The sequence below is a fragment of the Eptatretus burgeri genome, chromosome 2 (genome assembly GCF_056783735.1).
Source record: "Eptatretus burgeri isolate ZD-2024b chromosome 2, Ebu_testis_v1, whole genome shotgun sequence".
In the NCBI taxonomy this organism is placed as follows: Eukaryota; Metazoa; Chordata; class Myxini; order Myxiniformes; family Myxinidae; genus Eptatretus; species Eptatretus burgeri.
The window spans coordinates 86274802-86289898 of NC_140962.1; the positions used below are offsets into that span (position 1 = coordinate 86274802).

A 15097-nucleotide genomic window follows, 5' to 3' on the forward strand; every position below is an offset into this window, starting at 1 on the left:
TCGGCAACTGACTTTGAAGGTCAACTTGGGGTGCCTAAGAGCAAGGTGCCTGACTGCATAAAATGCTTGAGATATGTCTTGGGAGATGGCTCTGATCTCATGTCAGAGATTGAGGACCTCCATCTATTGTTGGGAGAGCAGAAGCAGCATGTCCAAGGTAGAATTACCTGGTCTGAATGCGAACTGACAGTCTTAGATCAGGCCGTTGGAGAAAAGGAAGAATTTGATGTCGACTGCGATGATTGATTCCATGACATTGCTGATGTATGGCAGTAAGCTAATAGATCTGTTGTGAAGAGAATATATTTTTGCACCAAGTTTGGTTAATGGAGTGATGTTGGCTGACTTCCAAACAGATGGAAGATGACTTTGGGCAAATGATAGGTTGAACAGAGCAGAACGAGTATGTGCAAGAGCAACATAGAAGGTTTTTAGGACACGTGTGCTATCATATTGGCCACTTGCAGATTCGGAATCGGGGTCTAGGGTTGCGAGAAATTTCACCACCTTCACAGGTGAAAAAGACAGAGTCCAGGGGCAGTTAGTACAACTGGATAGAGTGGGTACAGAGAGCGAGGGGTTGGAGATGCAAGATTTGTAAGTAAACATAGAATTGAGGTGTTCAGCATTCTCACCAAGTCAGCTTTAGTGCCATTTGAAGTGAGGGAAGAGATGTACAAGGCACCACCAGGTTTTAGAGGAAAGAAACAAGTTTGAAAGGTCAGTCTTGAGGGTGCCAGATGTCGTTTTCTGGCTCTCCTGAGAGTGGCCACACACTTGCTGCGACTCTGTGGAATGACCTGAGGTTGCCTTCCAGGAGGAGAAGGCAAGTTTTTTTTTTTTTCAAGGCAACTTCCTCACTGCAAGATTTAATGTGCCATGGGTGAGAGGGGGGGAGGGGGTATGATAACTGAAGACTACATGGGAGGAATCTGTGCCGAAGAGAGAGCAGTACTGAAGATTACACAAGTCTGTGAGAGAGAGAGAGAGAGAAGAAGAGGAAGAAGACTGTGTAGATAGGAGACAAGTCCTAAAGTGAGATGGCAGCTTGCAGTCCTTGTCAGTCAGCCTGAATGAGCTGCCAGACTTGCTGGCACCGAGGAAGCTCATTGAGAATAGCCAGAGAGATGTTGACTCACACAATCAGCCAAAACAATTGGAGTAGTGGAAGAACAGGGCATCTTAGCAGGAAAGCTGGTCATTACCAAGTCCAGAAGGGAGGATTTGCCATTGGCAGAAATCCAGGTCAAAGAGTTCACAGATTGAGTCAGACGCATGGAGTCACAGAAGTCTTTTGCTGCACTGCCATTGTTGGTAAATGACGTACAAACACCCAGGCAATTGACATTGGGATGCTCTATGTTGGCTGAGAGAGATATGTAAATCACGGTTAGGAGGATGGTACAGCACACAGATAAACAAGAGGTTGGCGTGGAGGGTAAAGTGCAGCCCAATGTACTCTTGGGGGTTTGGAGTGGTAACAATAGTATACAGACAGGGAGAAAGGAACAAAATGTGACGCTGACCCCCTAAAAAAATAGAGGACCTAGAAAAATTTTGGAAGGGTATATTTGAAGACTAAAAAGAACACAATACGGAAGGAAGCAGAGTGGATACGACGCTTGGAAAATATCAGGTCATATATCAGGAATATCAGGAAAATATCAGGTATATAAATAAAATATCAGGTCATCAGGAAAATGACCAAATACCATGATCTGAAACATGAGGTCGAGGACTTGGAAATTGAAGGAAGCTGAAATTATACAAGTGATAGTCGGAGTGACAGGAATGATGAAGAACACCCTTACTGAGTACTTAAAAATTATTACGGGGAATATCACACCATATGACCTACAAGTGGAGGCTGTCAGAGGTTTAGTGAAGAGAGATTCAGCCCTTGGAACGAGGAGGCTATGAGGAAGAAGTTTCACAGTTTGGTTCATGAATCATGATCCTTTGCCAAAAAGGAGGTGGAGATTTTGAGTTCTGGGAGAACTTCCACCTCCTGTAACCCAAGTGGAGATAACACCCAATGGGAGAAATGTAGTTCTTGATGTAAACTGCAACTCCACCACCAGGCCTGGATTCAGGCCTGTCAAAGCAGACGAGACAATAGCCAGGAACAAACATGAGGGAATCGGGGACGTCCTGTGGGAGGTAGTCGTCTATTAAACAGATAATGGTATGATTCGGCCGCTTTCAAACTGCTGACCTATTAAATTCAGAGTGGACACTCTGACCATTACGCCACTGAGTCTGGTAGGAGCTAATGATGTTGCGGACTCGGGGGTTCGAGGCTCATGACGAGGGAAAGCACTCGGGTCCCTCTCGAACCCCCGGTCCTATGGCTGCTGGGCCAAGATAACTTCGCACACTGGCAGATTGCGAGGCAACCACGAACACCGTGGCACTGCCAATCCAGGCAGGGTTCCACTACTTCGCGTAATACCTTACCTGTGGACGGCCAAACCAATTGGGGTCTCCCGCCCTCAGTGCACACCAGGATTACTGCTGAGCGATACAGTTGAGTGTGCGCTGGCTAACAAGAGCAAATTAATGGGGTGGAACGTCCCTGCTAAACTAATGCACGGACCTTGCTGGACAAATGGGGAAAAGACGAACACCGACAGATCGGTACATTTATAAGCAATTTATTAATAAGCAAGGGCGAGGAAAGGTCATGTGGCACAATGAAATGTTTCATTCACAAGTGTACAGCAGGGAAAGCAAGGATTTGTGGGTGTGGCAAAAGAAATGCAATTATTTACACAAAAAGAGGACAAAGCAGAGCTAAACCGATGTAAACTTCTACAATATTAAATTATACTACACATTATAGGTGCCAGCAGACACACACACCCGAGGAAATTAGATAGTCCAGAAAGAGGAGAATCAGTTGATGTGTAAGTGACCTCTTTGTACCTGGCATGGACCTACGCAATCCAATTGCTTAGAAGGGGGAGGAGGGAAGAAAACTGGGGTGTCTATGGTGTGTGAGCGGGAGGTGCAAAATGTGATGCAGAAGAGGTGCAAATCAGTCATGCTCTTTCAGTGATGCGTCCACGGTGGACGAAACAGCAGATGGGAGAGAAAGATGCGTGAGAAGATAGCTTAACAGGGCATGTAGGAGAGTCTGTAAATGTGTTCTAATGATTGCTGCAGAATGTGGCAGGAGCCGAGCGCTGATGACCCGGCAATGACTCGGTGCTGCTCGCCTGGCTCGTTTTCACTGTGCCCTCTCGGCTCGGCTCTTGTTCGGCTCGGAAAAGGCAAGACCAAAAGACAAAGGACTCCTCTCTGCGTCTCTTTTTTAGAGCCCGGGCGAAGGAGGAGCCAACAATTGGATCAATAGACCCTGTATGCGTTTCCGCACATCTCCATTGGCACGTAAACGTCACCCCAAATAAGTAGCCCCAACCTGCCAGACTCCAGAGCCGAAAATGGTCTCCTTTGCTCCCAGGCTCAACCACGTAACGGAGCTCCATAATTTATATGGGGCATGGGTTTTCGGGAGCGCTTTCCGGCCACAAAGCGTGTGCTGGGCTCCACTTGAACGTTGTTATCTAGCGGAGTGCCAAAGCTACCCAGTCGTCGCCGAATGAGTCCCAGCGCACACTTGCTCTTCGAGCTACAATCTGAAGTGTTCTGACTCGCAGGCACCTGCTATGTCCCACATTCCCTGGCATCTCCAATGACTATCGTGAGCGTCCAGGGAGCTGATGGCAGTTGTGGCGGTTATAGTGAGGTGGGGGGGAGTGCTGTGGTGTTTATGGTAAAGTCGTCGAAGTATTGGGAGCAGTTGAGGCGATTGTGATGAGGTTGGAGTGGTTGTAGCGGTTGTGGCGTTTGTGGTTGTGGGTATTTTTAGATTTAACCCTCAAAACATCAACTTCTTGCTTCCCACGGAATTTAGCATACTTCGATTGATGTCCTGATTATTCCATCAATTGTCTACCTGTCCGCCGAAGCAGTTCGACACAAGCCTTCACCAGCAAGACTTTCTTCATGAACAAATAACAGACCACCTGCTAATGAGTCATCATTCACAGAGGAATGCATGCAGAAATGCACCTTTGGTGGTATTGCTGCCCCATTGCACCCACTCCAGCCTGCTTTCCAGACTTAGAGGAAATGGTCTTTTTCATAGGTGACCCGTTTGCATAATTTTGCAAAATAGGCCTCCTTTGCAATGATAGAACAACAGTGTGCATCCTCATGTTCCTCACACCTATGTTGCTCGTATGCTTTCATAATCCTTCTCTTGGATTGACCTGTTTGAATTTTATCACTTGCTCATAATGCTGTCATCCAATCCTTTTAAACGTGTCTTGAAATTACTTGTGAAACTGTCTTGCATGCTGTAGCTGTGTCGCAGCTAACAAATTAAAAAGCAGGCATAATTGTCACGATGCAAGGTCAAATCTCGATTCACCTAAATATGTGCCTTCACGATGGCAGTGGACAAGCGAGGAAAAAGAAAGGAGCAGGAGTGGACAGAGACTGTTTCCATGCCCCTTCCTCCAATTTTCCCAGCAACTCTGGGCCTTCACCCACCCCCAAAGCTACGCATCTCTCATCAGCTTCTTCTCACGACTCATCGTTTCCTCCTTAAAGGTGATGTCGGTGTCTCCACTTGCAATTCTTGGTTGTAGTCTTTAACCTCATGGTTTAACTCTTTATTTTTGACGAAGCCATGCGATTCTTCTTCTCTGTTCAAATGCAGCACAAGGCTGCGGGGTAGCGTCATTGGCTGAGGGCACAGCTGTGCTGCTGATGTAATGCCCACTGCTGGGTAGGGCAGGAATTTGTAATTTGTTCAGGGTACCGGCGATAGCTCGCCTCCTCTGAGTGAAGGACGCTAGGGGATCTTTAATGTTAACCAACGAATGCTGGCAGACGGGACGGGACGCCTGTTTAACGTCCATCCGAAGGGTGCGCACACATTGATGAATTGCCATGCCGATCAAACACTGGATGACAGTTTATAGCTGCATTGGGATTCAAACCCAGACTAGACCTGCCCCCGCAGGCCCGCTACACCACAGAGGCGAGTACATACCTCTAGGGTCTGGGCCATCCCGTCAGCCCTAATTCTGTGATAAGAAGGGCATTCACTAACGTGCTAGCCATGGTTTATGTTCGACTCCATCCATATTTGTAATCACACGGTGTCCATCAAATCTCATTTTCATGGATGACTTTTGAAAACTCCTCGGTTTTCAGTTGAAAAGGTTGGTAAACCAACTGGTTTCTAGGCAATTGTGGCATAACAGTTGCATCACAGATTCTTCTTGAAGTTTTGAACTTCACCATGCTAGAACCCGAACAAAGTTGCACGTCTCCATTAACTTGGCAGAAGCTTGAGGCAAATTTCATGTTGTTTCCCTTTACTACAATTTCATTAACAAATGTCTTGTGTCGGAGTATGTGGGTAAGACTCCAATTAACATGATTGCCTGTAAACGGTTTTAAGCAAAATGTGCACGTGATGATGTGAGAGATAGGAACAATGACAATTAGCTATTGATGTTATCCCACTCCCAGTCCAGCACAAACTAAATTGTGTGGTTGTAACACATCTGCCGATCTGGTTTTACGATCGTACAGGCTTGGTTCCTGGAAAATTCCACTGAGTGGAGGCAGTTCAGGAACCTTTTGTGGGTGGTATAGAATCTGTTGTCGTGTATAATACGCAGGGCATATTTGAGATAAAATTCTCAGGAATATTTCAGTTTATATGTGTAACTCTCACCCCAAAAATCATCTCAAGCACAAGACTGGAAATTTCGTTAACTCAATAGAAGGGTTTTGTCGATCTATGAGAGAGCCATTTTAGATGGTGTTTAATTCAGCATAACGGATGACTTCCAACTATGAAGCACAATATGATGACCAACATGGCATGTGGAAGGTACCCAACTCTTATTTAGTGATATGTGACAGCATATTAGCACAGTAAGAGCTCGTTAGCAACTAGTAAGCTAATGACTCACTAAAGATGTTAAAGTAATTCTCAACCAGTCGATTGTGCTGCAATGCACGTGTTAATCCCCAAGCTTTTTTTCTGCTGTGGTGGTGTCTCCTTTTAAAACCTTTTATCTAAACGTAAAAAAACAAACCATGTATTGTATGTAACCAAACAATTTTAATTCTTCCATCAAAACAATTATTATTCATAACCAAAAATATACATTCAATGTTGCATAAGATATCCCACACCACACTGCAATATTAAAGATTGCGGCACTCAGCAATGAACGTTGGTCTTGTGTCGGTGCGAGAAATCTGGTGAGATAAAGCCTTCATTTTAGTGCATGTGGTCCACCATCAACCCCCTTCCGGTGAAACTCCCAAACTCCAAGTTCACTGCTCGTTTCCACTCATTTATTCCTCTTTTTCTCGCTGTGGAACCAACTTCCATATTCTCTTCAATCTCATTCTTCCCTACAGGCCTTCAAGACAGCTGTTCACCACCATCTCAGATCATCCCCAATCCAAAACCAGGATCTCTTCGACTCTCGTTAACCTCCCTCCCCTCCTCCCAAATTTCCAGTTTTTCCTTCCTGAGTTTGCTTCTGTATTATCTTCTCCACCCACTGCATCTTCCCCTACCCCTCATGCATACCCGCATCCCTTGTTTGTCCGTCTCCATCTATTTTATCCCTCTGCCCTGCTGTTGGTGTTTCCCCCCTTCTCTCTCCACTGTTCTATTTGTCGTGTTGCGTCCAGGTCCGTTCTGTGTTCTCACTCCATCAGTCTTGACTCTATCGACAAAAAAAAAGTTTCTCGTGAATAATACGCACCCAAATTTTAGTCTGTGTGATGTAATTTACTGCTTTGTTTGTTACTTACAAAATTGAAGTTTCGCACAAAGAGTGGTTGGTCGAGTCTGTTTTTCTGTCTGTGCGTTTATCAAATCAACTTTAGGTCGCAATTCTACACCGATCTTCACAAAACCTAACCACCTGGTAGAGCTATTCAAAAGCCAGAAGCCTTTTTTTGTTTGTTTAAGGTCAAAGTCACATCGAATCATCAATTTTCATCCACTTGACTTTAAATTTGAATAGGGTTTGCATATTGCATCACTCAATTGATCCACAAATCACAAGCTAGAAGCCTGTTGTGTTTCAGGTTTATAGGTCAAAGGTGAAGGCCACAAAATTGTCAATTTTCATCCAATTAATTTGAAATTTGAACAGGGTTTGCATATTGAGTCACTAAAGCCGATTGTTTTTGAGGTCCAAAGGGCAAGATCGCAGCGACTGATTTTGCAAGTATTGGTCTACAACTGCTTTTTTAAAATTCTCTTTTCATATATATTTTTTTTATTTTCTCTCTTGGTCATGAACTTCCTCTGATAAGAAATTGATCATTCTGTATAATTCTGCAATTCAAACAAATATGAATTGTATGTGGTGCCAACTACACACACACACACACACACACACACACACACACACACACACACACACACACACACACACACACACCAGATCATACTTGACATACTACCATATACACCATCACAGAAGTACCAGCATTTAAAGATGTATCTGGAAAGGCACTGCTTCGCCTCCTGCGATTGCCGGTGGTGACAAATGAGTACCACCGCCAGCCGACACTCCCGATTGAAGCGGAAACAACATCAGATCACTTCTTGTACCGGCAGGGGGAGGCCACAGATGGGTTCATTCTCATTTTGCAGGTGTGCTGTTTCTCCATTTATTTGCTCGCTTTGTTAGTTGATTTACTTACTTGTTTGTTAATTTATTTATTTGCAGTACAAATATTTGAAGCATTTCTTACTTGTCTCCCACCTTTTATTCCTTATTTAGCTAGAGATTTCAAAGTTTACTGGTTGAAAGGTCTTTGGTCTGTTAAGTATTCTTCCCCGTTTGACTGGAGCTCCAGATTTACTGTCTATTCCCAAGCTTTCTATACACAAGTGAAATTTAATGGAAGATTAAGATGAAAATGTTTTTTTTTATTTCTCACTTGGAGCTCATCGTTTTAAGTAATGGATTGTTGATGTGGTGTTTGATTATGCAGAGCTGTTGGTTAAAAAAAAACAAAAAAATCCAAGTAGTTGTTTAAAATAGGGACGTGTCGAGGTGATTGTTGGCCAAGAAGGAATGAAGTTTGAGACTGGATCCTTCTCGTATTTTGGCACACCACTGCTTTCTTCCTCACCACCTTCTTCAACAGCCCAGTCCTCCATTCATTCAACTGCTGGTGAGAATTTTATTTATTTATTTACAACTGTTGTAACTCATCCTGCTTAAGCCATGACTTAAATGAACTGCCGCTTAAATTAAATGCCGCTGATGCAATGCCCCCGTTAGCCGTTACCAGTACCTGGTACTCATTTTGCCAACCTCGTAAGGATGACAGGCGGAGTCAACCCTACCCGGTGTTATTTCAACGGCTCGACAGGGGCTTGATTGAACTCAAGACCCTAGGATCTTCAGTCGGCCACCTTAGCCATTAAGCCAACACCAGGCACAACATGAACTCCGTTAATAATCAACACTTTGGCAACAATTTATCCAAGTCAATCCTGTTTTCGCACTTCCCTAATTATCATGAACAATTTATCACCATTTATAACCGGACACTTTTAAATATCCTCAACTCCACCTGTCGCTTGAACACCTATAACTGGCAAGTGATATTCCTGGTTTGTTGCTGATGTTCATTCTCTCATAATAACATGTTGCTAATTCGGAAGAAAATTTAAATAAACCTTGGTCACTTGATAAGTAACTCCCTGACATTCAAAATAACCATTGATCATTACACTAAATCACTTGTGAAAGCAAAAAAAAATCTTGTAATACTATATGTTAATTTATTGTAAATGATCCCTCTAAAGCACCAAGGTTTTCTTTTCTTTGATGAACATGATAAACTTTAAAATAGGGTTAAAAATATATTTGCACTGACTTAATCATGATTACTGCTACTACTACTTGGGATCCGACACTTTCTTTGGCACTATCTAATACTTCCTTCTCTTTGGATCGATTCTCACCAGTCATTCACTTGGCACTCGTCCAGGCAATCATTGGTAACTCTAATAAATTGACTTCTTTACTTGATTCAGTTCAAGCATCTTTGATTGTTTCCTTACTTAAGTTTCTCTCTCCACTCAACAAAATTCATGCATTCTCTCCATTGCATCATCCACAGTTGCGTTCTCATTTAGCCATAACAATTCCCATCTTAAAAAAACAATCCTAACCATATAAAAACAATCTTCAAAACCATAGATCTGTCTCTCTTTTACCTTTTATTTCCAGATTTTGAAACGTTTAATTTACAATCGGCTTCAAGAATCTAGAATTACTGCACTATCATCCTCAATTGGAACCCTTATAATCTGGTTTCAAATGGTGACATAGCACCAAGACTGCCTGCCTGAAGGTCACAAAGAAGGTCAGGGATTAACTGCAATCCTAAAACTTCTGGTCCTCCCTACCAGCTGCTTTTGACACAGTTGGCCATACCATGTAACTTAACCATATTCAACCCTACTTTGGTATCTATGGACCTGCTCTTGAATGGCTTGAATCTTGTACTTGCAGATTGTGCATCAAATGTAAACATTGCTGGTTATTACTCAAACCCAAATCATCTATCTGGTTCTATTCATCTGTTGTCTTCAAGTCATTTCTTGTCACATCCCAATTCCTAATTTGACTAATGAGTTCATTGAACACGATACCCCACACAGTGTTCCAGTATATACATCACTGCACTTCAATTTTAATAAAATAATGATTTTAACGATCGTTAAAAAAAATCCAGAAGCTTAGTGCGATTGAAGTAGTCCAGAAATAGTCCCGTACACCACCCCATTGAACCTTGATTTGAATTGAAGTACTGCAAAAAAAGCGATTTGTGTTCTTCAGTGTTGTGGTATGTCATTAAATTTAAATAGAATAAAGATTGGAAAAGTTGTATCCCACCCCCCCCCTCAAAAAAAAAATTAAAATAGATATTTACTATCTTCAAAACTATACACGCAATTTCGATGAGACTTGACAACTTTCATCACCCGTGATCTACAGAAGTGTATCTACCGCATCAAAATCTGTGCTCATTAAGGGTGTCTACAGGGGTGTTTTTGACCCCCCAAATAGGTATTTGCTCTCTTCTCCGAATCTACATACACAATTTCAATGAAACTTGACCACAACCTTCATCACCCATGATGTACCAAACTTTGTTCATGGCTTTAAATAAAAATCAGTGTCTAAGAGGGTTTGAGTGACTGTTGCTCCTGATCCAGGTGAGCTTCAGGACGTGCAGTCCTATTTTTAGGTAATTTCTCCGAAATAAGCTCATATAATGGGTCCCGGTGTCCGTCCGTCCGTATGTCCATTAACATTTCACTAAAATGTCTTCTCACAAACTACCTGACCGATTATGGACCAAATTTGGTAGGATGCATCAGGCCAGCAAGGTCTCGTGGGGTTGTGCTCCACATCCGGATGTGCCCCTTGTATAGCCGGTGAAATGGTGGTTTTACCCCAAATATTGGTATTTTATTCAAAAGTCGTCTTCTCAGAAACCGCGAACCGGATCCAGACCAAACTGGCCGTGTAGCAATCGTGACCATGCCCTAACCTTAAATTGTGCTCCCCATTGCCATATCTCCCCTGGCAAGCGGGGCCATGGCCTCCCTCCCATACTCCCTCATATTCATGAAAAACACATTTACCTCACAAACTACATGGCCGATTTGGACCAATTTGGTACGACACACCAAAACAGTAAGGTCTCATGGGGTTGTGCTGCCCATCTGGATTCCGTCCCCCCCCTGCCCCCCCCCCCCCGCTTATAAGAGGTTGAAAAGTGGAGTTTCTTCTCAAATTCAGGTAATTTATTTAAAAATCTTCTCAGCAACCGATGGTCAGATGCAGACCAAACTCTTCATGAAACACAAGGACCATGCCGTTAACTTAAGTTGTGCTCCTTATTACCGTACTACTTCAGGAAGGGCTGGCCATGGCCCTTACCCCCTAATCCTTCATTTTCACCCCACCTGTTGTGGAAATAACCATCTTCATGAAACATAAGGACCATGCCGTTAACTTAAGTTGTGCTCTTTATTACCGTACTACTTCAGGAAGGGCTGGCCATGGCCCTTACCCCCTTATCCTTCATTTTCACCCCACCTGTTGGGGAAATAACCATCAGTCTCCCACAGGGTTATTTATTATTTTTCTTTCCTTTTCTTTCTATGCTGCTTTGACATTTTACTTTATAAAAAGTGATTTTTATAGATATACATACCTGCCAACCCTACCGATTTTCGAGGCTATCTACCGGCTACCGATTTTACATGCTTAATCTACCGGTTTTTAAAATTCAGGGAAAATTTTTTTTTTATCCGAGTTACAGAATACGATACTGTACAGTACCTTGCAGTTTATGTTTTTCCGTCGTCTATGCGCGCGTCTACACCGTTACACACGTCTGCTATCGTTAAATCTGATTATCTGCCCTGAGTTTAGTGATAGCAGACGTGCGTAACTGCTTGGTGTCGCTCGCGTCACACGGTCGAGTGGGCAACAACTAAGCCATTTTTCGCGTGGATGCTTTCACAACAATCACAATGGACACGCCTGAAAAGAAAAAGCCACCTTTGCGGTACGACAATGTTTTCAAGGATGAGTGGACAAAAGAACATTCGTGGCTCAAGGCATCGCGGAAAGGTACGAAGCACACGTTCTGTGAGCTGTGCAGGACTGATATATCTGTGTCTCACAGCGGCTACGGAGATATTGCCACTCGCATTAAAACAAACAAACACGGGAAAAACGCGAACGCTGTCAAAAGCACGCCCTTAATGAAAAAAAAATTTTTTTTCAAAAATTTTCCGTGGGGCGGGGGGGATGCCCCGGCGTCGCACAGAAATCTACCGATTTTCATTCCAAAAAGGTTGGCAGGTATGGATATATATATACACACACAGCTGTGGAAAAAATTAAGAGACCACTGCAAAATTATCAGTTTTTCTGGTTTTATTATTTTATAGTTATGTTTGAGTAAAATGAACATTTTAATTTTATTCTATAAACTACTGACAACATTTCTCCCAAATTCAGAATACAAAAATATTGTCATTTAGAGCATTTATTTGCAGAAAATGACAACTGGTCAAAATAACAACAAAGATTCAGTGTTTTCAGACCTCAAATAATACAAACAAAACAAGTTCATATTCATTTTTAAACAACACAACACTAATGTTTTAACTGAGGAAGAGTTCAGAAATCAATATTTTGTGGAATAACCCTGATTTTCAATCACAGCTTTCATGCGTCTTGACATGCTCTCCACCAGTCTTTCACATTGCTGTTGGGTGACTTTATGCCTCTCCTGGGGCAAAAATTCAAGCAGCTCGGCTTTATTTGATGGCTTGTGACCATCCATCTTCCTCTTGATCACATTCCAGAGGTTTTCAATGGGGTTCAGGTCTGGAGATTGGGCTGGCCCTGACAGGGTCTTGATCTGATGGTCCTCCATACACACCTTCATTGACCTGGCTGTGTGGCATGGAGCATTGTCCTGCTGGAAAAACCAATCTTCAGAGTTGGGGAACATTGTCAGAGCAGAAGGAAGCAAGTGTTCTTCCAGGACAACCTTGTACGTGGCTTGATTCATGAGTCCTTCACAAAGACAAATCTGCCCGATTCCAGCCTTGCTGAAGCACCCCCAGATCATCACCGATCCTCCACCAAATTTCACAGTGGGTGCGAGACACTGTGGCTTGTAGGCCTCTCCAGGTCTCCGTCTAACCATTAGACGACCAGGTGTTGGGCAAAGCTGAAAATTGAACTCATCAGAGAAGATGACCTTACTCCAGTCGTCTACGGTCCAATCCTTATGGTCTTTTGCAAACCTCAGCCTGGCTCTTCTTTGCTTCTCATTGATGAAGGGCTTTTTTTCTAGCTTTGCACGACTTCAGCCCTGCCCCTCAGAGCCTGTTTCAAACTGTCCTCGCCGTGCACTTCACCCCAGCTGCCGTTTGCCATTCTTTTTTGTAGGTCACTTGATGTCATCCTACGGTTGTTGAGTGACATTCGAATGAGTTGGCGGTCATCCCGGTCAGTGGAAAGTCGTTTTCGCCCTCTGCCAGTCTGTAGCTTTGTTGTCCCCAATGTCTGCTGCTTGACCTTGTTCTTATGAACCGCCGTCTTTGAAATTTTAAGGATGGAAGCAACGTGACGCTCACTGTATCCCTCTGCCAGTAAAGCCAGAATTGAACCCTTCTTTTCCTCGCTCAAAACTTTTCTTTTCAACCTTTTTGGCATGGGCAATAGTTATTTTTTTGATTCCAATTACTTTTGAAGTACTACTAGCACTGTTTTTGCCATCCAGCTGGTCCTATTGCAAGAGGATAGTGATGACCACAGCAGTGGTTTTTATACTTTTCCTTGTTAAATAAGATTCGGTTTAGGTGATCACCTAATCAGTACCTCACTAAGTTGAATGAGGTGTGCCTGTGTTGGAATTCAACAGACACTGGAATGGAATGGCTGCCATCCATGTAGACATGCTGATTTAATTTTTTTGGGAGTGGTCTGTTATTTTTTTCCCAGAGCTGTGTATATATTTATATATATATATATATATATATATATATATATATATATATATATATATATATATATATATATATATATATATATATATATATATATATATATATATATATATATTTATATATATATATAGTGCAAATGTATCGTGTAACCTGACATGGTTCAATAAGGACGACATATCGTAGGTCTTCTCTCTTTGTTGTCATACTATTTGTAAGTGGTTGGCTGCCTGTTCATGCCAGGTGTTTTAGAAGAGGTTACCAACTCTTCTGATATGTTGGAGTCAACAAACCACCCTTTGGTCCTGCAGAACATGTTTATTCCAGATTACACCGTCCGTGCATTATCAGACCTGCAATACATCAAGGTATGAGTCGGTACACATTAGGTATTTGTCCAACGATCTCAAGATATCTGACTTGCTGTTTATGTTGATGGTCTTGCACCTGGTGAGTCTCGCCAATTAACAAACCCCAGAAGGTCCAATGTTCATTGTTTTAAAACTTGGCTTTTTTTCAGATCTCCCGTCCTCAGTTCCATACTCTGATTTCTCGACTGGCTGTACCTGGGGTCGCAAGATCCCTCCCACAGGAAGTATAGAATCTTACAGGCCCCCTCGCATTTCCTGGAGTACAATGTTAAATGTGTTGCGGGGAAGCCGCACGTCTTCAGTTACTGCAGTGTTGTGTCTTTGCTTTCAGACCAAAATTCATTTTCTTTCTCCATCGTTGTTGAGAAGATGAAAAGGATTGATTTTGTCTTTTTCAGCAATTGTCACATTGATAGAATCGAATAAGAGTTGTGCAATTTTGCTTGAGAGGTGTGGTAGTTGAGTGTTTGTCACGTCATTTTGCCTTCAACTTGCTTTTGTAGATGTTTGATTTTAATTTACTTTTCATCGCCTTCCTCCTCTTTCCACTACCCCAGGCTCTTTCTTGCTTGGATAATACATTCAAGCCACATTTTCAGTATTCTCTTCTAGTCAACCTCCAAGCTGTGCAGTTATTTATTTTTTTTAAATATGACTTTTGGCCAAAACCTGTGAATATATAGGGGGCAAGCAATGGGCCAAACTTGAACTTTTGCAGCCAGGTATTAAACCAGTCACGTGAGGATTTTGAACCTGGGTGCATTCATTGTATAGGTTTTATTATTTTGGAGGGTTGGGACAGGCAATTTTATGTCGAAGCTGTTTTGCAATGTTTAGTCCAGTACAATAAAAAAAATCTTTTACTATTCCTTTTCCCTTTTTCATACGCAGCACGTTGCTGTAAGTTTGCAAGTTTTTATATTTTTTTTCAAGAGATGTGGCTGTGCCACTACTGCAATAACTCTTTTAGGTTGGAGCAGGAATTTGTAATTTGTTCAGGGTTCCGGCGATAGCTCACCTACTCTTCGTGAAGGACACCGTGGGGATCTTTAATGCCCATCAACTAATGCCGGCAGAGGCGATGTCCAGTTTAATGTCCATCCGAGGGTCG

General features: G+C 42.7%; 1 protein-coding gene across 3 annotated transcripts in view; it reads left to right on the forward strand.

The window, feature by feature from the left end:
• The window catches only part of LOC147032485 (metal transporter CNNM4-like), a 44438-nt gene extending 29586 nt beyond the window's left edge, over positions 1 to 14852 (forward strand). For 2 of the 3 annotated variants that reach the window (XM_085870152.1, XM_085870154.1), the window contains exons 9-13: positions 4462 to 4617; positions 7533 to 7708; positions 8103 to 8235; positions 13859 to 13983; positions 14136 to 14852. In XM_085870152.1, coding sequence (XP_085726278.1) covers positions 4462 to 4617; positions 7533 to 7708; positions 8103 to 8235; positions 13859 to 13983; positions 14136 to 14216 — 671 coding nt within the window. In that variant the 3' untranslated portion in view covers positions 14217 to 14852. Of the gene's footprint in view, positions 1 to 4461; positions 4618 to 6453; positions 7499 to 7532; positions 7709 to 8102; positions 8236 to 13858; positions 13984 to 14135 lie in introns of those variants that run through there. The other variant, XM_085870153.1, reaches the window with a different exon arrangement.
• The last annotated feature ends 245 nt before the right edge of the window (positions 14853 to 15097 follow it).